Consider the following 26,006-nt stretch of genomic DNA (forward strand, 5'->3'; position numbering starts at 1 on the left):
TCATTTCCCTTTTAAGAGGGTATGTGCACTGGATCATTTCTTTGGTTTTTCAACAGTTTTTATAGGATGCCTGTTGTCATTTCTCCGGGAACTGGCTGACAAGTCAGGAATATCTCATCCAAGCTTGATAGCTCCATCATGCCCGCTCTGATGGAAGCCATTAACCAGTACATGAGGCCTTACATTCAGTTTCCGTATGGTGTGGGTGTACATACAAAAAGCAATCAATTTGTTGCAATGTCCCATTTTCCTAATGTAATCAGAGCAATTAACTGGACTTGTATTGCAATAAAGGCATCATGCTGCTTTTGTTAACTTTAAGCAGTTACATGCCATTAATGTATAAGTCATTTTTGATGCCAGGATGAGACTAAAAAACATCTTGTCATGGTGGTCTGGGTCAAACCAGAATTCATTTATTTTGGGACAAAGTAGCTTTGGCAGACAACTTGCTGGTGCTACTGTATGTGTCGGCTGGTTTGTTTGTAAGGTAATTGGCCAAACCCTTGCTGTTTCATATGGCCTGTACTATTCATTGTAACAGCAATCTTGTCATTACATGTTCCAGGTGATTGTGGCCACTTGCTTAGGTGCTGGTGCTTTATGCCTTTTTCCAACCCACAGAACGCAGATGATAGGCGCTATAATACTGCGTATGGCTAAGCAGCATAGACTCCTCAAATGTTGGTAGTAGACTAAGGTTAACGTAGTACATATATTGTTTCAGTGTGGCAAATGGGCAAGATTTGATGCACAGTGACATGTACATTTCCGGGATGATTGAGATTTATAAAGGGTGAGTTGCATAAAAATGCCTGTTCACCAGATTTTATAAGGAGGTTTTTTGTTGTTTGGCATACACATTTTCCTTTTTTTTTTTCTGTATGCATATTTTCATGCTCCAATCCACGTAGAGTTTTTTAAATGAGACCCCTTGTACTGAACTGAAAGTGTGTTATATAAAATGACCATGATTAAATAATTAATAAATTGATTATATTTACATGGCGTTTTTCTTACGTACCCAGACAGTGGGTAAACACTTTAATCACAACCAATATGCAGCTTCCACTTGGATGATGTGGTAGCAGCCATTCTTGTGTTAGTACAGTTACCACGCATTAGCTATTGTTAGCCAATTAGAGATACAAGAAGTTTAGGGGGCCAGAATTATCAGGCCATGGTGAGCAGGTTAGCCAGGTAGTCAAGAAACACCCTTCTCTTTTTGAAAGATGCCCAAGGATCTTTTATGAGCATAGAGAGGCAGGACTTCAGTTTAGTATGTCACACCAAGAATGCAACCATTTTATAGCACAGTGTCCCTATCACTGCACTGGGGCTTTGGGATCCACATACAGACTACTAGGTAAGAGTCCACTGATGGCCTCACCAAGATGTCTTCCAGTAGCAACCCAAGCTTTTTCTTATCTCCCCTTCCATTGAAGCACTGGCTGTGTCCAAACATGCTTCTCTTCAGGTTGATTACTTATTCTGAAGTGTAGGTGGTATGGCTGTTGGTACCAGAAGACTGTTGATACAAACATCCAGGCAGCTATACTGTAACAAGAAGAGTACAGAGTACAGACCATACACAAAAACAAAAATCAAGACCAGAACCTATTCAAAATTTTGTGAGAGGACAAGGCATAAGATATTCTTTCAAACAGCTGATGATCAATTGGAATGAGATCTGGAGAATTTGAAGGCCAAATCAGCATCTTGAATTATTCGTCATGTTCCTCAAACCATTCATGAACTGTTTTTGCAGTGTGGCAGGACACATTATCCTGCTGAATACAGTTGGCATTGTACATAGTTCACCATATTATTTCATTTCCTCTGTTCTTTTCTGTACACTGCTTAAAACGTTCAGTTCATTCCATGGGCCACATAAATGTGCAGTCTGCAAATGTCAATGATGTGTGTAATAAGTTAAACTAAACCATGATTCAGTGTATATTGCTTTTAAGGTAAACCCTCCTAAACGTTCAAGATTACAGATCAGAGCATTACATTCAAATTTGGTTGAATTTTCCATTTTTTTATGAGATATTCCACAGGTGAAATTATATTTATACTCAAAATTTCTGTTATTCCGACTAATTAACCAGTTTCAATTAAAAATAGCACAGTTCTCTTTAAAATGGTGTTCTCCAGTGACTACCTACAAAAGCCAAGGTCCTTCAGTAGGAAAAGTATGCATTGATTTACAGCATAAATATTTTAATCATTGGTATTTGTATGTAGTATATTCAAGAATAAGGAACGCCAGTGAATGGATAACATTAGCCCCTGGTAAAATATATATATTATAAAAAAAAATCCTGGGAGAGAGACTAGGGAGGCAAGACACTTAAAAGACCAGCGATACTAAAGCGATTGGCCACTGAAAATCTCGCGGAGACCTTAAACATGAGACTATGTGCCAAGAGATTGACCCAGGACCATCTCGTGGGGACGTAGAACATGAGATTCTTGCAAGACACGCCCTACTTACAACCAATATCCAATAAGACCACGGGCAGCAAAACACTCAGTCGTGTTTTGGCTTTGAGGACTCTCAGCACATCTAAAGCGTATAAGGACAATACGTTATAGATGAAACGTCTGTGACTAAGCGAAGAAGAAAAAGCAGCATAAAGAAAAGAGACTCAAAAGCGTTGAGGGAGGGAAAAAGAAAAATAATAATCTAGGTGCAAATTCAGGAAATAAGGAAAGTAATAATCAGCCCAGAACAAGTGGAATTGGAAAAAAAAGTCCAATCGGGCTCAGAATTAAAAGACAAAATAGAACTTCATAAGGACGTTCAAAAATGTTGTTGCTATACACATGCGGATCAGGTTAGAGATTATGTAAGCAGTGGGATTCGAAAGGCTCAAAAAAAGGTTGGCACTATACAAATGCAGAGAAAGTTAAAGAATATGAAAGCAGGAAAATTAGAAAGTATCAAAAAAAGAAAGTAAAGATCGCAGTGGCACAAACAAACAGAAATTATTACTCGAAAAAAGGGAAAATAATCACCATGGACCAGGTGTCATTGAAAAAAAAGCAGGACAAAGCAAGGTCAGAAATAAAAGACAAATAGTATAAAAAAAGTAAAACGTCATAAAGAGGTTAAAAAACAAGGGGGCCAAACATATGCAGAGCAGGTTAGAGAATGAAAACAGTGGAATTCAAAAGACTCAAAAAAAACGTAGGCACGAAACACATGCAGAACAAGATACAGAATATGAAAGCAGAAAAAAACAAAAGTGTCAAAAAAAAGAAAGTAAAGATTGCATTAGCGCAAACAAAGAGAAATTATTACTTGGAGAAATAACAAAAAGGCAACTAGAGATCAAATATATAGACATAGGTGATATGCCAGAAGTATGTAAATATTGTAAGGCTTTAAAGTTTAAGTCAGAGAATTTCAAAAACGGGGTTTACCTCACATTCATTTATTGGTTACTTTGCAAAAAAAATTAACAGCTGATGATGTAGATCATTTGTCTGTGCTGAAATTCCAAACAGAGAAACCTATCCTGAATTATGGGGGTTGGCGAGCAAAGCCCTTTACTGTATGTGTGTGTGTGTGTGTGTGTGTGTGTGTGTATATATATATAGTATACAGAAAAGTACTTAGTTACATAGTACTTTTGATTCATCCAGTCAACAAACACTACTAACCAGTGCCCATTCTCTTTGGAAATTTTCTGGGCAAAGTAAATAAATCTGTAGACTTTGATGAAAACATATTTTCATTTTGGCATTATGGATTGTTGAATGTAGATTAACGAGCAACAATGCCAAATGTATGAGTTTAATTTAAATGAAATCTACAACACAAAGTGTGCAGAAAGTGAAAAGGTGAAGAGGTCTGAATACTTTCTGAATCCACTGTAGGTCTACTCATCATTGTCATATGCAAACTGGTTAGATGTTTGTCAGTACCTTTAAGGGAACATTTTTAACAGTTCCTAATATGCTTTCATTTTACATGCAATGGTATCTTTTTCAGTATACATAGTTTTTTTCTGTTAATTTCATTTTGCCTCTTTTTTTTTTATTCATGATGGTGTGGAAAAATATTTTTTATGGATAATGCCCTAAAATTTTAAAATGATCTCATAAATAAGTAAGAGATGGCATTTTACTTCTGTTTTCTTTAATTACCGGGTAATTAATTGATTTGTGAAAGTGGTGACTACATCATTATATGAACGATGACAGCATATTTTTTTTTGATTTGTTTAATCCAGCTTTGGGTTGCAGGAGCCCACAACCTGACCCAAAAGCATTGACACCCATGATACCATGGGAACAAATAATAATGGAATACCTCAAGAAAAACCCTGTCCAGACAAGAATAATTTACAAGTGGTGACCAGACAGATGATTTAGTCAACAAAGGGAAATATTTATAATACTCTTTCTTACTAAATGAAGGAAAATCTGAAAAAAAATATTTTACAAAGTATAGAGTTGTAAAAAATTATTTTATAGGGGAGTCTTTTCAAAACATTTTTTCACAATATTACTGTTGGTGTTTATCACATTTATCAGGCCAGTCTCTTGACATCTCCTTTCATCCACCTATTTTCTAACCCATTAGGTTATGGGGAAGCTGTTGTGTACCATGACTGTTTTGGATGCAATGCAATCCTGGGTCAAGCATCAGTCTCTAAACATCTGCAAAAATATGTATTTTTAAAAGTGTACTACATCCTCAGATCAGATTAAAAAAAAATTAATAGGCATTGATTAATATGGAAGCCTGCAAAAGTGTAATGCAACAGTACAAGACAAAAGTTTTTTCCATTTTTATTACGTCGTCTGTCAGTAAATTTCTTGGGTGTACTTCTGTGTTTATGATATTATTTTGTGCTCATCCCTTTCTTTAGTGAGATTTCTGCTTCTTTGTACTTTTGTTCCCCTAAATTTATGAGCACATAGCCATCATTGTTGCATCGCTTGCCTGTGCCTGACCTACATGGATTAACTCTCCATCCTTTGTGTTTAATAGTCCCTGCAGGCTTCCTAACTGCCTTCCTCCATTTATTACAAGGTTTGCTCCCATAAGCTTCTAAGAACTATGTAATGGCACTTGCCATACCTCTCAAAACATTTTTTGACTACCATAAGGTCAATTTGTGTTTGGAGCTAGATTTGTAAACAAGAATGTGTCACATAGAAAATTAGTAATCTATTTACTGTATATGTTATTCAATGTGGATTCATCAATTTTAGGTTTTCTGCTACTAATGTGTGCATTATATTTCATTAGAAGTTAAGGGTTGATTTAGAATAGTGAAGACTTGCTTTAATTTATTTAAAACCTTCAAGGAAATGCACCTACACTTGAGTATTTTTTCTGAATTGAAATAATTCTGTAAATAGCTGATAACTGAATTTCCATTACTTTTTTGCTTCTTGGTTTTGATTATAATCTAATTAGTAGATATGTTTGAATGATCCAGCCTTACTTCATTCCTACACTGCTAAATATTGTTATGTACACCCCAGCCATCTAAAGGATGAGACGTAAAAGCAGAGGTTAGTCTGTTAAAAGAGCATCTTGCACTTGTCTCTGAGGCACATGCAGTAGTTATGGCGACCGCATTCTCTAGTTACTAAGAGACAAACAGGCAGTTCCACAGGGATCTGGCTTACTAAAAACACTTGTCTGTCAGCCCAGCAAATTGTGCGACTGTTCTGCTTTAACAGGGCAAGTTACTTTTACAGTAAATGCACCGTTGCTTTTCATGTAATGCCAGTTTTATTAATATTTAAAATATATATTACAGTTAGTGTATACATTATACTGAGTTTGTCTGGTAAAAATATATATATTTTTTTTTATACAAAGCCTATTACAGCACATATGAGTAAATTCATGTCAAGGTTATAATATTATAAGACTAAGCCAGTGCTCCTTCAGCTATTCTCTGAAATGTTTTTATGTTATTTTACTCTAAACCTCCCAAGCTGTTAAACTTCCATATAAAGATTTAAAAACAGATGCCTCTGTGCTTTCAAAATTATCCATTTTGATTGGTTTCAGGAAGAGAATATATATAGTAAAATATATATTGGTATAGAGGGAAAATTTTTTGAATTTTTTTTCTTTAATGATTGTACAGTATGGTATAATAACTGCTGTGCTCATTTTAAAGAATACTGTTATATTTAATACATTTGACTGTTGTTGAGTATTTATTCTAATGTGAGATTCTGTTATAGCATCAATCATAATTAATTAAGAATTTACTATAACTGTTCAGAAGGGACATTGTTTTTTGTTCTAGTGAAATTACTATTTGATTTGTTTTTATATTTTAGAGATGAAGATGAGCTAAAGAAATCTTTGTCAGAGCTTGCCGAAAACAAATCTGATAATGCACACATGAAAACCATCAGTAGAATCGGCAGTGGCAGTAACCCCTTTATTGACATCACCTATGATCCAAATGCTGCAGTGTACAAAACAGGCTTTCTTACTCGGAAAATTCATGCAGACATGGATGGGAAGAAAAGTAAGTTGTTAAATATGAAGTTTTTTTTTTTCTTACATACACATATGCTTTAAGAATATGTTGCAAAATTTAATTTCTTAAAGAGATACTATATATAATTTGGCTTGATTGAAAGCTGAAACATGCAAGATCACAAGAAAAAGCCTATTTCTTCCTTTCAACAATACACTCAACAATGGTAAAAAGCAGGTAATATGCAAATGTATAAATAAAAGCTGACCTTTCATATGTACCATCCTGTATTATTTAATTGCTATATTGTCACTGTGGCATCATTAATAAATTATCTCTACATTATCTATATCCAAAGTGTCAAACTTGAGTCACTGGACCTTTTTAAAGAGTCTATTTCATCAATACTCTAAACATATTGTGCGTGATCCTTGGTGACTGTTACTTTTCTTGCAGTCCCTCTTTCACCTGTGTTTCATATATTGATTGTATCTGTATTTAATTCTGAGTCTGGCACTGAAATGTGTCTGTGCCTGTTCAGATTATCTGGACATCACAGCTTCTAATATGTACTTAGAACAGAGACAGGGTACTTGTAATGTCCCAGAAAGAAAAAGAGATAAGAGAAATTGGCACATTACAGTGCATAAAAACATCTTTAGTGATTTAGCTTGATGCCAAAGATATGACAGTGTCAGGAAAGAGATGGTAGTTCAGCTTCACACATGCCACTGTACTGACTAGTTAAAGCTGCACAGGTGTCAGTGCTTGTCGCCACTGCCCTACACAACTATTTTTTCTTTTCTTCTACGAGGTTGGAAAACAAGTTTGAATTTTCATTTGTGTTAAATGTAATAGCATTCTGTTTTTGGCCAACTCTAAAAGTAGTCTGTGTGATGCATCATTAGTCCATTTGCACCCTATTTTTTAATGTGGTGAAATGTCATCTGATTGTTATGCATGTTAATCTAAGAATAAGCAGATGTACTTTGCCTCAGCAAATAAAATTTTTATTTTGTCTTGACTGTCGCTCTTACTTGGCTTTATGCTCTGATGTAATTTTTTCACTCAGTGCTGATTTTGGTCCAGTGACTGCTGTTAGTTTTCCTAACCTGCTGTAATGTCCAAGGAAGGAAAAGCTGATAAAGAGGGATGACAGGTGCATAAGTTTCAAGAGGCAGAATATATAATTAGGATGAGCACTAAGATACCTGTGTGTCTTGTTTGTAAAGGAAATGTGGTGGTACAGTGATCCCTCCTCAGTCGCGGGGGTTGTGTTCCAGAACTCCCCACAAAAGGTGAAAATCCGCAAAGTAAAAACCATATGTTTATATGGTTATTTTTATATATTTTAAGCCTTTATAAACTCTTCCACACACTTATACACATTTCCAGCGCAGTTATACAGCATAAACCCTTTATATTCTCTTAGATATTAGGTAAGATACGTTGAAATTATGTATGTAAACACACTGTTTATATACAGTAAAACCTAAATGTTGTTTTAAAGATATCGAGCATCTCCAATATCATATATGTTACAGACATTACGAATGACAGGCCTCCAGCAATAAATACGTACAATGCAAGAAAAATTGGATACAGTAAAATGTGTTACAGTTACACTAAACATACGTACATGTACTAAGTATGTAGAAAATTAGTTATGGGTACTCACCAACAATGACACGATGACTTGTCTGATAACTATGAGTTTAATTTTAACAAAGGAGAGCATTACAGTTCTTCTAAAGGAGCCTCTTCAGGCGACTGTGTAGCACCGGCGTTGTCTTCTGGAATTTCTTCTTCCACTGAAGGTGTTACAAGGCGGTGTTTTGCGGGTAAAGAACATTGTGATGGGCAGTTGCTGGTGCTGCTTTTTCATTTGTTTAAGGAGGTTTTTATACACTTCCGTGGCGTCGTCAAGAGCATTTCTAAATTGCAAAGAACGAATCATTTGCGGGTCCCATTCTTCAATCGATATCTGGAGATCTTTTGCCATTCGTAGAATGGTCGCGAGACGGTCGAGAGTTAGGCTGGTGTCTTCTTCCTGTGCTGGGTCCTCTTGCTCCTTATCTTCCTCGCTCGCTGACTTGGTCATCTCGGCCAAATCTTCGTCGCTCAGCATCTTGAAGTGGGCATCGAGCAGCTCATTGACGAAACTTAACTCTTTACACAGCGAAACACGTTGATGCTGAATGATCGAGAAGAGATTTCCCGGTTAACGCAAAGTGGAATTGAATTCTGCGCTCCATCGCTGATCCAATCAGCACCCAGGAACTTAACCGCATGCTCTGATTGGGTAGCTTCTCAGCCATCCGCCAATTGCGTCCCTTGTATGAAATCAAATGGGCAAACCAACTAAGGAAGCATGTACCAGAAGTAAAAAGACCCATTGTCTGCAGAAACCCATGAACCAGCGAAAAATCCACGATATATGTTTAAATATGCTTACATATAAAATCCACGATAGAGTGAAACCACGAAAGTCGAAGCGCGATATAGCGAGGAATTACTGTACTTATGTGTTTATATAGTCTGACTTATATTGGGTATATCAAGTGTTATTTGTGGCCCTCAATATAACTGAGTTTGAAACACCTACTATAAATATAAAAACCTCCTATTCAGGTCATCAAAGTAATGTGTTCCCCTTTACCTGTCAGAAATGAATATGCCCTATAGCCTTGGAGATACTTTGCTTCACTTATGTGCCCAGATGTGTTTTTGTACAGGGGTGAACTGAATGCACAGCACATTGCAATCCTGTTTGTTGTCTTTGTAGCACTTTATATAGTTTCAGTGTAAACCTACAGTATACATATTGAAGAAAAACAAGAATACATCAGGTTTCATCATTGTATTTGTTCACATTTTGCTGTGTCTGCCTTGTACATCATTCTTCTGTTTAAAATTATACAGATAACCATAGCAGTGTGCTGTCTGCATACTTTAATTAAAAAAGTGAACATGACCCTACAATCAAATTCAGACCTGATTGCCTTTATTTGTCTAATCTGATCTGCATTCCAGACCTCACACTGCAGCACAAAAACAGGGTACAATCTGCTGACGTAAGGCATCATACATGGTGGACAAGAGCTAAGAGCACTGTTCTTGAAAGCAATGTTGGTGGAAGTTGCATCATCTCACCACTTTGAGCTATATTATATTACATATGCAACTAATGCAGTTCATTCTGAGAGGCACGTTTTGTACGCAAGAGAGTGATGAATGTTTGAATGCTGCCACCAGCTACCCAAATTTTGCCTTGAATTAGCTTTTTTCTGAGACTTAATGCCTGTTATTCCTGATTAACAAGTCCACTAGTTAACATGAACTGGAAGTTAAATTACTAAATACTTGGAGTGTCAAAATATTTACACACCCATAAATACTCTTGCCAGGTAACAATCTGATAATTACAAATATATTTGGTACATACATATTTTCTATACTTAGAACTGATAAAAATAGTAAATCGCACACCAAGCAAAGAAACAAAATTAACATTATCAAAATTCTTTTGCATCCCTAATCCGAAATACTGGAGACAAAGAAGTATTTTGGTTTTTTTTTGGATATTTTTGGATTTTGGAAAATTTTTATGTACATAATGAGGTACGGTATCTTGGGGATGGGACACAAGTCTTCACATAAAATTTATTCATGTTTCATACACTTCTCATACACATAACCTAAACGTAATCTCTATATATAATCTTCATTTGGATCTTGATCTTTGTTTGTCCACAAATGAATTAGAAGAAGAAGCACTAGATGGCAGTAGCATTGGCATTGCATTAAGAATCTCCTCCAGGCTTATACTACTGAAGACTGTAGTACGCCAGTCACACCTCAAAACACAGACATTCAAACTAAACAAATGGTTGTGCTTTAAATTAACTAAAGAGATCTTCATTTAGATCTTGATCTTTGTTTGTCCGCGAATTCCACGCATGCGTAGACCACCTTCCAGTTTAGTACATTGTTGTTACTCACGGATGTCAACAATGTGCCGGAATAACGAAAGGGGTGGTGGACAGTGTTACGCTGGTTAGCTCCTGAGGCCTGGTTACAGAATGAGATTGCCGAAGATAAAAGGTACGTGCCTACGTAACATATGAGTGAAAGAAAGACAGTGGGTAAAATGAATGACAACGTAACAGCACGTTCTGGAAATTATTATTGTTACGTTGTAGCCGGCGAGTGCTGCGCGTCTCACAGTTGTACCGCGGCTTGCTCACATGTCAGTAAAGTGATTCCTATTTATGCTTTAAAGAGCCTGGATACCTATGTGTCCCCATTTTATAACCATTGCTCCGTGTATATTGCTTTACTCTTGGGATTGCCACAAAGCAACCTGCGAGATTGGAGAAAGGTTGAGAAGACATCATGAGAAGAAATGACAGAGTCGTGAAAATGAGACGGACAATGAACTGACAGAAGCAGAAATGCTCCTATACCACCACATAATTACTATTCGGACAGTGATTCCGAGTAGGCCGTTCCTATCGAATCAATGTCCAAGGGTTTTCTTTTGTCATTTTGTGTCCCTGATAAAAAATCATAATGCTGTGCGACGAAGGGCCCAGTTCACGACTGGCAGCCACGTTTAAACAGGGAGCCCTTCACAGACAACTTTAACATGCGCAACGTAGTTGGGCGCACATGGCTAGTTTTATGTAATATGTTACAGCAGAATACCTACATCAGCTAAAAGCGACAACAAACAACAGCCCTTTATTCTCCACCTACGATGCTGTGTTTTGATTAAAAGGTTACTGTTACAAAAAGAGTAAGCAAAACACACGGTGAGTAGTGCAAGTAGGTCCAGCGGTAATGATGATTGATATCAAACTGGTGCCAGCAGAGTTCAGAGCCTATGTTTCCCTAACCTATGGCGTGCAGCTCGTATAAATTGCACTGCTCACTCCCCCTCCAACACAGCAGTCTGGAAGTTCCAAGCAGAACAGCTGTTATCATGCCTTTCTCTCTTTTGTAATTCATTCCTACCCCACACATGTAACTTGTCAATTTTTGTTGGTGCGCCACTTGAAATTCAGAGGGGGATTATTATTATAAGTCATAAACGGTAAGCACCACCTCTTGTGTTAGTCACATCCTCTAATCAGTTAAAAAAAAAACAAAATAAGAAGAAACTTTTGGTCAGAGTTTGCAATTTTCTACATGTAGCATCATATAGGTGCTAAAAAAGTTTTGGAACTTTGGATTAGGGATACTCAACCTGTAATAGTTTTTTTTTCTTTTCTTTTTTCATTTTAACTAGTTATTTCAACCATCCATCTAGTAGATATCTCTGACCACCATTCATTTGATGGATTTTTTTTAGCAAATGTGTCTCTGAAAATGGAGATTTAAAGGAAAAATGTGTTAGCTTTTGGGTAAATGAGCATCTCATAAAAATCTCATAATAATTCAACAGCATGTATAATTCTATAAATCTTAAAGCAGCTATTGGCTCCATCCAAATAAGGAAACTCTCCTGAACTTGCCTTAGATCTTACTTTGTCATCATGATGCAGTCTTCTAAAGCTGAACTAAGTAATTGTTGGACTTCCCAGAGAAGGGTGCATTTAATCTAAACTCAGATCAAACCATGTAACTGCAAAAATATGAAAGCGTTTTTGTGTAGATGGGTCATTGCCAATAAAACATAATATTTTTATAGGCAATTTTCTAAACTGTTTCTAATGGCATTTATACTGTAAGGGATCTTGCTGTTGTGAAATGCTAATTACAGTCTTTGAATTGACAAGCTTTTGATAAATTAAACCACACTCTTTACTTTTTTAATACTGTGAACAACATTGAGAGAACACCTACGGTAAAGGATGCAATTAACCTTAAGACTGATAAAACCTTTTCGTGCCTCTCATCAATTTGCAGCTTCACTTTTGTTATTCTTAATTATCCCTTTCCACCTCTGAATCACTAAACACTATGTGCTGTTTCTAATTCCTGAAGTCTCATTTCCTAGTGGCTTAGGACAGTATTATAATTGTTAACAGTCACATCGAAGGTTAATGTTGCACTTTTAATGATGAGTTAGAGTAACTGATTGTTTTAGTTTAGACACACAACACCTTATGTACTAAGTAAAAAAAAATCTGAATATCTTGTCTGGACCCCTTTTTTTATCCTTACAGTGTAACTTTGTTTTATACTCAAAACAACAATAAGAGAAGCTGGAAAAATTTCAATCAAGGTTAACACAGTGAACTTGGCAGTGCCTCTCCACAACAGAGGGTATTCCCCGCAGGCAGTCAGTGCTCAGTAGAAATCAGTGATGTATTTTTTTTCTCAGATTCACACACAGGGATTCTCAGCAGCTAGTTTTCAGCACAGGGTGTGACTTCCTGAAAGTCTGGCAAGATGAGTGCAACCAAAAAGTGGCAAGCTAAAATATGAGTGAGTGCCTCTTAAAGGTTTTATTTATCAGGAGAGCCTGGAGGTCCAAAAATTTCTGGTGCTCTGCCACTTTGTTTCCAGTCATGACTTAAACCAGAATTTAAATTTCTAGGGACATTAGTCATACATGCAGATGGGACCTCTGAAACTAAATCAGCAAAAGTTAAAGCTACTTTTGCAGGAGGTGCATTATCAGTGTTTGCCAGTCTGGAGAGAAGCTTTGTGCTTCACTACTAAATCTCTCTATGCAAGCCAGGCAAAATATTTATTAGTTTGGTCATGAAATAAAACTGTAAACTGTGAAGTTATTTAAATCCTCTGAAGCAATACTGTTGTAGAGCCTCACAGGACAGTTAACACCAGAGCACAAAATACCATAAATAAAGCAGATATCAAAGAAACATCAAATCATTGCTCAGTAGGAAATTAATAACTTTCAATAATTTTAAGTCTGTTCCTAGAAATGTGAGTGCTTTCCAGCATGACCATTTCACTCCCTCTTGCTTAAGCCTACAGCCTTTGCAAGCCACTCTTCCTCCTTCCTAATGAAAACTTATGACTGTTTCCCACTTTTTAGTTTGAAACAGCCATTTACACCCCCCTATATCAGATTCCTTTTATTGTCGGGCTGCCCAAAAACTAGTAGATATCACATCTCACATCTCTTCACAAAGTTTGATATCCCTGTTTAACTATTGTTCACATCAGCACATGATAAAGCAAACTGGTTAAAAGAAAATGTACTAAAGCTTCACGAATGCCAGACTAAGTTTTCTATTAGCCATCTGCTTTACTTATGTGCCGATTTTATTTCATACTGTAAAAATCAGTCTCAAATTTGTCTCCACTTTTAATAAATGTATGGAAATTAGTTGACAGTCACATCTCACCATCCAGTTCATTTCCTCTGCCATATTAATTTGTAAGAGCAATGCATCAGTTTCTGGCAGCCATCTGTTTTGCTTATATTCTTGTGTTAGTATATACACAAATTCTCTTCCGTCATGCATCACATTTCACTTTCACTCCCATATTGCTTAATTGAAAGGAGATGATCACCTATTACAGAATGCCACCACTTCATTTAGTTTTCTGTGCTAATGAACACATTGCAGCTGGTGAGTAGCCACAGCACACCATGCATTTTACTTACACTTAAACTCCAGTATTTATTAAAACATGGGAGGTGTGCTGCAGTTGCAATGTGGTGTGCACATCACTTCCAATCTTGTTCTAGTACAAGTACAGCTGGTTAGATATGCTTCTATTTTATTAATCACTGAAACGTGAAGTGGACAGCTAGTGGAAATTGATCTTGGAGGTGTTCTGTTAAAAAAAGTACACTGATTCAGATTGGCTGAGAAATCTAAAAATGGCACTTTCCAAAATGTTTTGTATCTCAATATCATTTTTTATTTCTAATATCTAATGCTGACACCTTCTTGTGAAATCCATTCATTTCAGATTCACTGCTTCTCAACAAATGAAAATCTAGATTGTATGCTCATTCGTTTTTATTCTCTTTATACTTACTACAGTATTTCTCTTTAATTTAAATGGGTGTTTTATCTAAACCATTCAATGCAATTTTGTTCTATGTATGCTAGTATTGAAAAGTTTGAAATGAAAAATGTTCGTGCTTTTGAAACAATGTGACATTTCATGTCAAGTCATCAGTAAATTGATTTAAAAATATAGGCAAGACAAATAAACAATGACTTTTTTATTTTTTCTAAGAACAGCGTCAAAACATTTTGTGGAGCCAGTGCATACCAATATTTCTCATACCTTCACTTTTTTCCCTCAAAAGAACAACAGTCTTAAAAAACAAAGCGGTTAAAGGCAATTTGCTATTGCATTAGCAGCAGCAAATCGACAAGTAATTTAAAAATTGGCTAGAATGAAAATCTGCAGCCATGGTGGCATCACAGGATCTGATTTTGACACCCTGGCTTACGACTTTCAAAAACGTTTCAAACATTATTTCTTCCATTTGCAGGAGTTCCACTGTCTGTAGTGACTGAGGTGTTGTTTTCCTTTTCAGTCCCATTTAGTGTTTGCACATTAAGTTCTCTGCAAAGCACCCAATAAATTCAGCTCATGCTATGTCGTTATCATGTCTTCTATATACCCATTTCATTGTTTTTCATTAGCAAGATTTTGTCAACTGTAATCCCTTGCATGCAGTTACATAGTTGCATTACATTTTTTACTTAACGTATGATCCTTGCTAATAGAAAATATTAAATATAATCAGCTGGATTATATTCTAAATCTTGTCTCTCTATTATAATAAAAAAATCCAGGGACGAGACGTGACTTTTTCAAAGCGTCAAAGGGAACTTTATTGTCATCTCAACCATATATAAGTATACAGATTGACAAAATTGCGAAGCTCAGGGTCCACAGTATAACAACATGAAGTGCAAATAAAAAATTAGAATTAAAATTTTAAATTAAGATTTAAAATTAAAACACAAATAAGACAAGACATTAGGCAAAGACAAGACAAAGAAGTAGCAGCAATATTGACGTGTAGTAAGCAATATGAACATTGATGCAATGTATGGTATTATGCAATCTAGATACATAAATATAGTCAATAAATGCATAATTAATAAATACATAATAGATATAGACAATACAGAAATTCAGTGTATAATAATAGTTGTTTAAGACATGTGTAAACAATGACAGGTCAGAATGTTTCATAGCAGGAGGATATCAAAGAATGTCAAAATGCAGTGTGCAAAATACTTAAAGATCAGTATGAGATTTTCAGTTCTTTTCTACATGCACATTTGTCTTTGCAGGAAAGGGGCTTGCATGTATAAAAGTTCTGTTTTTTAGAGGTGGTTGAAGCAGTGTGGAAGATCCCAAGGGGCAACATGGTGTTAAGGAGTCTGATAGCTTGGGAGTAAAAACTATTCTGCAGCCTGGCAGGTTTGGCTCTAATATTGCAGTATCTTCTCTTGGATTGCAGATGTGTGAAATGTCCATTTGAGTGGTGTAAGGGGTCACCTCACCTCTGTAGAACATGGTGAGGATGGAACGGGGAAGACTTGCTCGCTTCAGCCGCCTCAGGAAGTGTAGTCTCTGCTGAACTTTCTTGATTAGTGATGAGGTGTTATGTATCCACGTAGGTTCCTCAGTTATGTGTACACTAAGGAACTTGGTACTCCTAACAGTCTCCACATTTAAACCATTGATGCTGAGTGGGATGTGGGCAGGATGTGATTTTCTGAAGTCTACAATTATCTCTTTTGTCTTGTTGACATTGAGAGATAGATTGTTGTCTTCAACCATGAGGACAGCCGTTCCATCTCATCTCTGTATGCTGTTTCGTCATCCCTGCTTATCAGTCCCGGCACCATTGTATCATCCGCAGACTTGATGATGTGGTTGGTGTTGTGTGTGGCTGTGCAGTCATGAGTCAGCAGGGTGAAGAACAGTAGACTAAGCACGCAGCCCTGCGGCGCTCCAGTGCTCAGTGTGATGATGCTGGAAGTGTTGCAGCCCATCCGAACTGACTGAATTTTCACGTCCCATGAGACAAGGCTTTGTGCCAAGAGATTTAACCATGCCCGGGGACAAAAATAAAAGACAAAGAGTAGATGACAAAGTAGAACGTCATAAAGAATTCAAAAATGTTGACGCGATACACATGTATAGCAGGTTAGAGATAATGAAAGTACTAAAATTCGAAAGTCTCAAAAAAATTTTAGTAAAGATCTCATTAGTGCAAACAAATGGAAATTATTACTCGGTGAAATAACGTGAAAAGAGATCCAATATGTTGTTCTGATTTAAACTTTAAGTCGGAGACTTGTAGATTGTCTAATTCGTGTTGCCATCAGGAAAAAGTAGTGGCTCTTCCCAATGAGCAGGTGTATCCACGAGAATTAAAAGATTTGTTGTTTGGTGAAAGTGAAATCCACATACACATGCGGCAGAGACGCAAAGTGGCTGGGGCGTAGCGCAGGCCGGGGGGGTTGGCAAGTGAAGCAAGCAGGGGGCGATGCCCCCTAGTATTAGATAAAGTTAGAAATAAACCACACATATATTACACAGTATTACACATTATGTTTTACACAATAACACCTTCAAAGCAAGCATATATAGCAGGAATATGCTTTTGCAAATATCCAAGCCATTAATCAAAATGGATACACTAATAGTCCACATATTGATCACTGAACAATGTTTTGCACAGCATAAACACTTTTAATTTTATACAATATCCTGGTTAATCGTAGGAATCCAATGCACAGTATAATTGGTTATTTAATTACGACAACCAGTTGCTTTTCAGCAGTAAAGTAGTTGTGTCCCCTATTTCAGGAGCTGAAAAACAAATGGGCAGGCAAAACACCAGACATAGCTTTATGAAATTCTTTAATAAAGTCCTTCTAGGTAATAGAGCTTGCTATTATTACCTTTATCTTCCTCACTTTCACTCCAATCACACTATAAATCCCTTCGTACTGACCCTTTATTCCCTAGAGGCCAAAACTTTTCAGCCGATCAGCTGAGGACGCTGTTTATGCCATGACAGTTAAACTTGAGTGTTTGGTGCCTACATATAACCAACAAGTCAACTTTGCACATGCGACCTGCAGGGGATGGTGGTAAAGACGTTAAATCTGCACTTAAATAACTGAAGATAAAAGAAAAAAGCTGTAGTGTTAGTCACCATTGGCGGCAAAAATTTAAATTTTTACAACAAGTATAATTATTTTTTGTATTTGTGACCATTTTAGTCACAGTCTAGAGCCTTTTGAGTATGATATGGATAATGGTATTAATTCTAGGTCCTGATATTCTGACTTTATATCCCCCTATTTAAGCCAGTTAATTTGTAAGTATAAAGTTTAAGCACCATAGCAAGCATCACATAAAAATTGATAATATCTGATTTTTATTGAAATAATCCTAATATCCACAAAAATTTAAAAATCATAAGTATTATTTAAAAAACAGTGAAAAGCACATTTTTCACCACAGTTCACCATATTATTAAGACCATGTTTTATCATATAAGAAATGTAGCAAAATTTATTTGTTACATACAGTATTGCTGAAAAATGAAAGACATGGTTTGCTTTTTGATCAACTTGATTAAGACTACCAATAAATGATATCAATCTGCTGTAGCTTATTTAAAACTATATACTTTAATCTTAAATTAAATCTTAACAAATAAGAGAAAACCTAAAACAAATTTCATGAGTTTTAGTAACATTACATTGGCTACCCTTTTCTAGGGTTGATATTAAAATAATTCAATGTCTGTAATACTCTCAGGAACCTTGAACCTACCTATTTATCCAAAATCCTGTCTTCACATATTCCTTATCATAATCTCATATCTTTTATGTAGCTAAAATCTTGATTAATTTACCAATGAAAATACAGAAGTATAATACTATTGAATGTTTTAAGAAAACTGCTTAAAGCACTTTTTTTTTAATTTGGCCAATTAATGATTTATTAATTATTTGTCTGTTATAAAAGATTAACTCTAATACTATATAATTAAATATTTTAGTCTTTGCATTTGTTCACAGCAACAAGTATGGCTCTTTTAATAGGAAACAAATTCTGTTTAAATATGCATTTTGTGGTTATAAAAATGAAAAAAGCACAAGTTATATAATATGAGTCCTCAGGTATGTATGTATGTTGTAATAAGATGAAAGGGGACAGTCAGAGTGTTGGGGCACCTCTGGGCAAACTCTGTATAGTTGAGATAGCTTTGATCAAAGACTATGCGTGCTTAAATGCAAGATCAAGTCTTCTCAGACCAGAGTCCTATTCGGACTGTCCAAGATGGCAGTTCTTTCTCTCAAATGGCTACCAGGCAGGAAAAGGTAGTTCCAGGTGGGCGGGCACCTAAAGTGGCATTGTTGGAGGAGAGCTGTCAGTCTTACTGTCTACAGAGAGAGAAAAAGAGCATTATCACACAACCCCACACCTTGGACTGGTGGAGAATTACCATCATCTGAGCCCTTAAACTGTCTCCTATGCACACACTTGTAACAATGTGTAAAGTATTTTAACCATTTTAGTGTGGTTTATATCAGAGTGTCAAACTCTGATCTTGGAGTGTAACAGTGGGTGCAAGTTTTCATTCCAACCACTTTCTTCATTAGTACTCAATTATTACTGGTAATAAAATTTGCTTGCATTTTAATTCACTTGTGTTTTAAGACTTGGGCACTTTAATTGTTTTGTTTTCCCTTAATTAGCAATCAAGCAATAATGAGAGGCAAAATAATCTAAAAGAAGCCTGTTTAATTTTTAGCAGTAATTAGTTTCTAATTAAGAATGTGGCTGGTATGAAAATGTGCAGCCACTGTGGCCCTCCTCGGTCTCAGTTTGACACCTTGGGTTTACATGGTCATATGTGAACCTTTGTTATAGAGCTATTCCTGGGAAATGATTTATCAAAATATGTTAAGTTGGTTCTAGAATGATTTTAACGTTGTAGGTAGTGTCAAATAAAAATTTCTCTTATTCTACTTCTGTTATATATAAATGTTTCTTACTTACAGAATTTATAACATCCAGTTTTGTGTAGGTTAAATATTTCATACTCTTTTGGTCCTTCTGTAAATTTGGCTTTTTTTTTCTTCTAAATAGTGAATTTACTTATGTAAAATTAATTTACAATCCTCAAACTCTGAATAAAACTAAATGCACAATATTTTGTAGCTAGTAAGCCTAAGTGTAAAGATCTGTGCATTATGCTTTAAGTTTTACACCTATTGAGTGAGTTTACTATGATCATTTTTTTTGTAATTAGACAAATAATAAGTTACCTAAATCTCAGGGTCACAAACTAATTAAGAAATTGAATTTCAAATTGTGATATGTTTTGGTGCTATATTGCATTTTGTTACTGACATGAGTGCAGTACTTAGCTGTTAGCCGCTTCCTCCTGCACCTTTAAAGGAAAGACAAGAATTACTAAAATACCTCAATCATTTGTAGCAATTATTCAAGGACGGTTGCATCAATCCACTGAATACATCATTGTTTTGCCAAATACATGTTCTTTACTTTCTTACCAATGCTAGCTGATATAGTCAATATCCAAAGTAACATTGTGCATCACTCACTAGTGCTTAATGAGATTTTCAGGCAAAGTAACAGTTAACACTTATTACCTGTTAGATTTTAAAAGTGTAATGCTTCATATTTATTTTCCTGATAATTAGACTTCAATTCTCACCACCACTTTTATCATAAATTTACACCAGCTATTACAGAGTCAAATCAAATGTATGTTTTTGTTCTAAAATAGTAAGAATAAGAGCAGCTGACTTCTCAAAACAGACTCGTCCGGGGTCAAACCCATGAAGTTCTGATTACCAGTCAACAGTTGATACCGCTGTGCCAGCAAAGCGTTCGTATCAAAGGAGTGTGAATGTCGCACCCTAACACGGGTTCTTTTTCTGCAGTTATATTCTTGAATAGAAGTGCACTTGTTCTGTTATATTTGTACCTTTTGTGAAAGTGTTATTTGATATTTGGACTTAAGGCTTCACACATTATACACTTCATGTCTACATTTTGTCAATTATTACTAAAACATGAAAAATGTTTCTGTTTTAACGATATGTTTACATAGACTGTTGTAGACACGGAACACACATGAAATGCAGGTGTTCCAAATAACGATAAACGTTTATACAAGGTGTCATTTTGCTTGACTTCTCACTCTATACAACTCTAAGCAACTGACACGCAGGTAAACAGACTTGAGATAACTGTGCAGCGATGGGGGGATGTGATAGTAGGCTGCTTGCTGCTTATCAACACATTTACAGGACAAAAGACGCTGGTGGAGAAGTGTGAAGGGATTTAAGGTGGGATGGATCTGCGAGTTTTTCCGTAGGCTTTGGTAATTCTAGTGTTAATGTTTTGTTGAGGTATAAAGTGTGAAACAAATTATCAGTTTCATTGAAAAGGCTAAAATTGCACAAGTCTGAATCATTTGAACCTGCTTTTTCAACTCAAGGGCCCATAATGAAAATGAGTGATGTGCATCTTCGTTTTTTGGCAGTCCTCGTGTCTTCTCTGTAAAGCCTACCCCATATTTATGGCTGTTGTCATTTTGCAAGAGGTCTATCGGGATGAATTTCCTAGGTAAATTGTCATTTCTTCACTGAAATAATCTGTCATATACATTTCAGCATCTCAATAATGAAAGCCCTTTTACTGTTCTTCACTGCTTCTGCCAAGATACAAAATACATACATGCTAGACTTCTCACTGTTTGAGATTCATAATTTTCTTTAATGCTTTGAAAAAGTAGAATATTTCCTTTTTGTTTAACCAGCTCCTTAAAAAAATGTTTCTCTTCCAGCTCCAAGAGGCAAAAGGGGATGGAAGACCTTTTATGCTGTTCTGAAGGGAATGATCCTTTACTTACAGAAGGTAATGCTTAAGGATTTCAGTGACCTACACTATTTTAGAAATTGCTAAATATTTTTCATGTTTAATTGTAAAACATGGAAATAATATTTGAATATGATTTAATTGACTTGTGTGAGAAGACGATGTGGTCAAAAAATTCTTAGTTTGATACTTAAACTGAGCTGCTTACCATAGAATTTTGTTTATATTTGTATTTTTCAATAATAAGAATGTACAAATGAGAACTAAATAGTGATAATATCAAGTACTATGTGGCATTAAGTGCTATGGGTTGCACTAAATTCTTCACAAGTACTTTTTCTTTCTTTTTCTATCTTTTTATCTTGTCTTTCCTTTCTTCTCTACACACCACCACAGTTCTGATAATACCGGCAACGTGATACCTCCATCTTTACAGAATAACTAATTATTGTACTAAGCCCACAATTTATATTTCACTGAAAGTTTCTCAAACATGAGTTACATGTGACAATCCACCTAGATTGTGATTAATTATGTCTAAAATAATACTGGCTTTCATTCTAATGTGAAAAACATTTGCACTGTTTATTTTGAAAATGTTGTAGCCACTATGCTACCCCTTGTGCCCAGACCCCAAGCCCAACTGCAGACTTTCATCTTCTAAACCAGAAAGATCTTAAGTTCAGCCCTGGGGTCCATTGTAACTGCAGTTTTTTTTCATTCCAATCAACGTTTGATTGTATTTGGCCCCCTATTTTAATTAAGCTGCTGTTTTTCTGTTTCTGTGGTTTGGTGTCAAAGTTACAACCATGGTATACTAATTTTTATTACAGAATTGCAGAATGCATTTATGTATGCTACTTGGTAATAATTTAGTGTTTTTGATCTTATTTGTTAAATCTTTAATCATAAAAATAATTTATCAGTAATAATCATGTATTCTGGTTCTTTAAGCCATTCTTTAGTAACTAGCTCTGCATACCTGTCTAACATGGGTTGAAATCTAAGTCATCAATATAGACCTCATGTTGTTTTTTATTTGGTATATGGATTGTCTATTTGGTCTATTATAATAAAACACACCACAGAGCTCACAAAATGTCAAAATCCCTGGTAGCCCTTCGTGCAGGCACTCTTCGGATTTTGATATTCCGCAATGAATTAGGGTTAGGGTTATCCCAAATAAAAAAGACAATTTCTTAATGTAGAAAGTCAGCTATAGTTGAAAAATCTATCAAAAATATTTATTTTCCAAACACAAATAGCAATAATCATACATAAATTATTCAACAATCAAGTAACAATCATCAACATCAATCAGCATAAATATGCATTCAGTTCTACCTGAATTGAAACTTTTGAACAATATGATGAATTTAAAAATGAAGCAGTCTTTGACAGACTCCAAATCTGAGATCTCAATTGAAATCACAGATAAGAGAGTGCCATTCGCTGTTGAGGGCACAGCTTTATCAGCTTCCTCCCTTGGCTTCTGTGCATTAGTCTCTAATTCTCTGCTCTTTGTTCTTGCTGGGATGTTATGTTCCAGTTGTCTTAAGCCTTTTCTAGAAGACATCCAGGAACTAACTGCCTTCTCGGGGCAAAAAGTTTCAAATAATTACCCATTAACGGAGAGATGCATGAAGTCATTCAGGGTTTCAGATTGTAGACAGGTACAGTATGAGGTTTTTACTCGGTTCATGCAAGAAAATCCTCTCACAAATAACTGTAGATCAGGGTTACCCACACTTGTTCAGCTTGCGTGCTACTTTTAAAATGACCAGGTCGAAATGATCTACCTACATTCAAATTTATATATATATATATATATATATATATATATATACTCACCTAAAGGATTATTAGGAACACCATACTAATATGATGTTTGACCCCTTTCGCCTTCAGAACTGCCTTAATTTTATGTGGCATTGATTCATCAAGGTGCTGAAAGCATTCTTTAGAAATGTTGGCCCATATTGATAGGATAGCATCTTGCAGTTGATGGAGATTTGTGGGATGCACATCCAGGGCACGCGCTCCCGTTCCACCACATCCCAAAGATGCTCTATTGGGTTGAGATCTGGTGACTGTGGGGACCATTTTAGTACAGTGAACTCATTGTCATGTTCAAGAAACCAATTTGAAACAATTAGAGCTTTGTGACATGGTGCATTATCTTGCTGGAAGTAGCCATCAGAGGATGGGTACATGGTGGTCATGAAGGGATGGACATGGGCAGAAACAATGCTCAGGTAGCCCGTGGCATTTAAACGATGCTCAATTGGCACTAAGGGGCCTAAAGTATGCCAAGAAAACATCCCCCACACCATTACACCACCACCACCAGCCTGTACAGTGGTAACAAGGCATGATGGATCCATGTTCTCATTCTGTTTATGCCAAATTCTGACTCTAGCATTTGAATGTCTCAACAGAAATCGAGATTCATCAGACCAGGCAACATTTTTCCAGTCTTCAACTGTCCAATTTTGGTGAGCTCGTGCAAATTGTAGCCTCTTTTTCCTATTTGTAGTGGAGATGAGTGGTACCCGGTGGGGTCTTCTGCTGTTGTATCCCATCCGCCTCAAAGATGTGCGTGTTGTGGCTTCACAAATGCTTTGCTGCATTCCTCGGTTGTAACGAGTGTTTATTTCAGTCAAAGTTGCTCTTCTATCAGCTTGAATCAGTCGGCCCATTCTCCTCTGACCTCTAGCATCAACAAGGCATTTTTAGCCCACAGGACTGCCTCATACTGGATGTTTTTCCCTTTTAAACCATTCTTTGTAAACCCTAGAAATGGTTGTGCGTGAAAATCCCAGTAACTGAGCAGATTGTGAAATACTCAGACCGGCCCGTCTGGCACCAACAACCATGCCACGCTCAAAATTGCTTAAATCACCTTTCTTTCCCATTCTGACATTCAGTTTGGAGTTCAGGAGATTGTCTTGACCAGGACCACACCCCTAAATGCATTGAAGCAACTGCCATGTGATTGGTTGATTAGATAATTGCATTAATGAGAAATTGAACAGGTGTTCCTAATAATCCTTTAGGTGAGTGTATATATATATATATATATATATATATATATATATATATATATATATATATATATATATATATATATATGTATGTCGTATCCTTGCATAAATGAATAACCTTTATGGCACAATAACAATTCAATACATTTGTGGACACTACAGTATTTGGATATAATAATCTTCATGTGGGAAAAGGCTGACTCACATAAATAAGTAGAGCCGAATAATGCAGTCAAAGAGTTTTTGAATTCAGCCGAGTGAAAAATGATGGCTGTCCGATTAACTGCAATTTTAGTTCCCTCTCCTTTCTCTTTCTCAGATCGCTTTTCGGAAGGAAGTCAGTTTCGTAGTTTTTATGAACAGTTTGAAAGTGCCTTTCCAAATTTTCATTCTTTGGAATAGCAATGACAGATTGACAGATCAGACAAACGCACTTCGATTGTGACATTGTGAGAGAAAAAAATCCTCTTCTAATTCCACATAAAGCCCTTACCCTGCCCGGAGTTTTGCAGTAGCTAGCGCGTTTGATTGTGCGTGTGGGATGATCAGTGTGTTAGAAGAAAGGAGATCTCAGACTGGCCACCCTGTATGTCAATCAGGTGGCAAATGCTATACGGAGGATATACGATAGACTAACGTTTAAAAAAAAAAAAAAATTTTTAATGCAACGCGATCGACAGATTGAGCACTCCTGCTGTAGATAGACTTAAGTGTCCACATTAATTTTAACAGTAACAAGATATAAGAGAGTTGATCTGGATTCACAGTGAGAAGATCTCTGTACAAGCAATCTAGCTTGATACCCCGATGCTCTGAAAGCCACATTTTTAGATCTGTCTATTCTTGTGGAGTTTTTTCCTTCTCTTCATCATATAGCAAATTGGGGAAGAGTGGATGATTCTTTGCAACAAGATAGAGGCTTTTCAGACAAATTTTTAAATCTGCTATCCATGTACTTAATTGTGTTGTCAATAATCTTCTGAAACTCTTCACCAAAGGGTGTTTTTGTCTGTGCTCTTGCTTCTTCTAGCAGGTTATTGGCATTTTGTGATTTCCACAGTAGCTGGTATTCTCCTGGTTTTGTTCTCAGGCTGAGTAAACATGATGATGTGCTTTCCCCTAACTGATTTGTTTGCATGATGTTTAAGTTGTCATACTGAAAATCAGTACTGCAGTTAAGTAAGATGGTACTGTAGTGCAACATGAAATGTAGGAAGCAAACAGATTTCTTGGTCTTCATATCCTGCACCACCCCCTTTGCTTTGACAGCGTCCTCTGACTTAACATCACACTGCCATTTTCTCCACATGCACAATGATGGGAGTGTAATTTTTTTTTCCACGGCCTTTAGACACCTCAGCCTTCGTGGCAGCCACCATGTGCTTTTCAGGCCACTGAAACGAGCCACATTTTCATTAAGCAATTCACTTATTTTACTCAGTTCTCTTCGCTTCTTTGTAGAATTGTAGTACATCTTAAAGATGTTTTTCAGTGTATCTTCAAACTTGACCAGGTACTCAACAGCCTTTCAAACTATCCAGTACTGCTAATTCTAACTTGTGTGCCTCACAGTCAATTGTTATAATACAGGGTATCCACTCTTTCAGTCTTCCAGCTACTTCTGTTTTCTTCCCCTTCTTCATTGCAACCCCATCAAAAT

At 36.2% G+C, this 26,006-nt stretch overlaps 1 protein-coding gene across 2 annotated transcripts in view; it reads left to right on the top strand.

Annotated features, from left to right (window-relative positions):
- Positions 1 to 26,006, top strand: part of psd3l (pleckstrin and Sec7 domain containing 3, like) — a 579,632-nt gene that overhangs the window by 497,335 nt on the left and 56,291 nt on the right. For both annotated transcript variants that reach the window (XM_039758767.1, XM_039758768.1), the window contains 2 exons: positions 6,322 to 6,515; positions 21,271 to 21,341. In XM_039758767.1, the coding sequence (XP_039614701.1) occupies positions 6,322 to 6,515; positions 21,271 to 21,341 (265 nt within the window). The remainder of the gene's footprint in view (positions 1 to 6,321; positions 6,516 to 21,270; positions 21,342 to 26,006) is intronic.

Source organism: Polypterus senegalus, chromosome 7 (assembly GCF_016835505.1).
Source record: "Polypterus senegalus isolate Bchr_013 chromosome 7, ASM1683550v1, whole genome shotgun sequence".
Taxonomy (NCBI): domain Eukaryota; kingdom Metazoa; phylum Chordata; class Cladistia; order Polypteriformes; family Polypteridae; genus Polypterus; species Polypterus senegalus.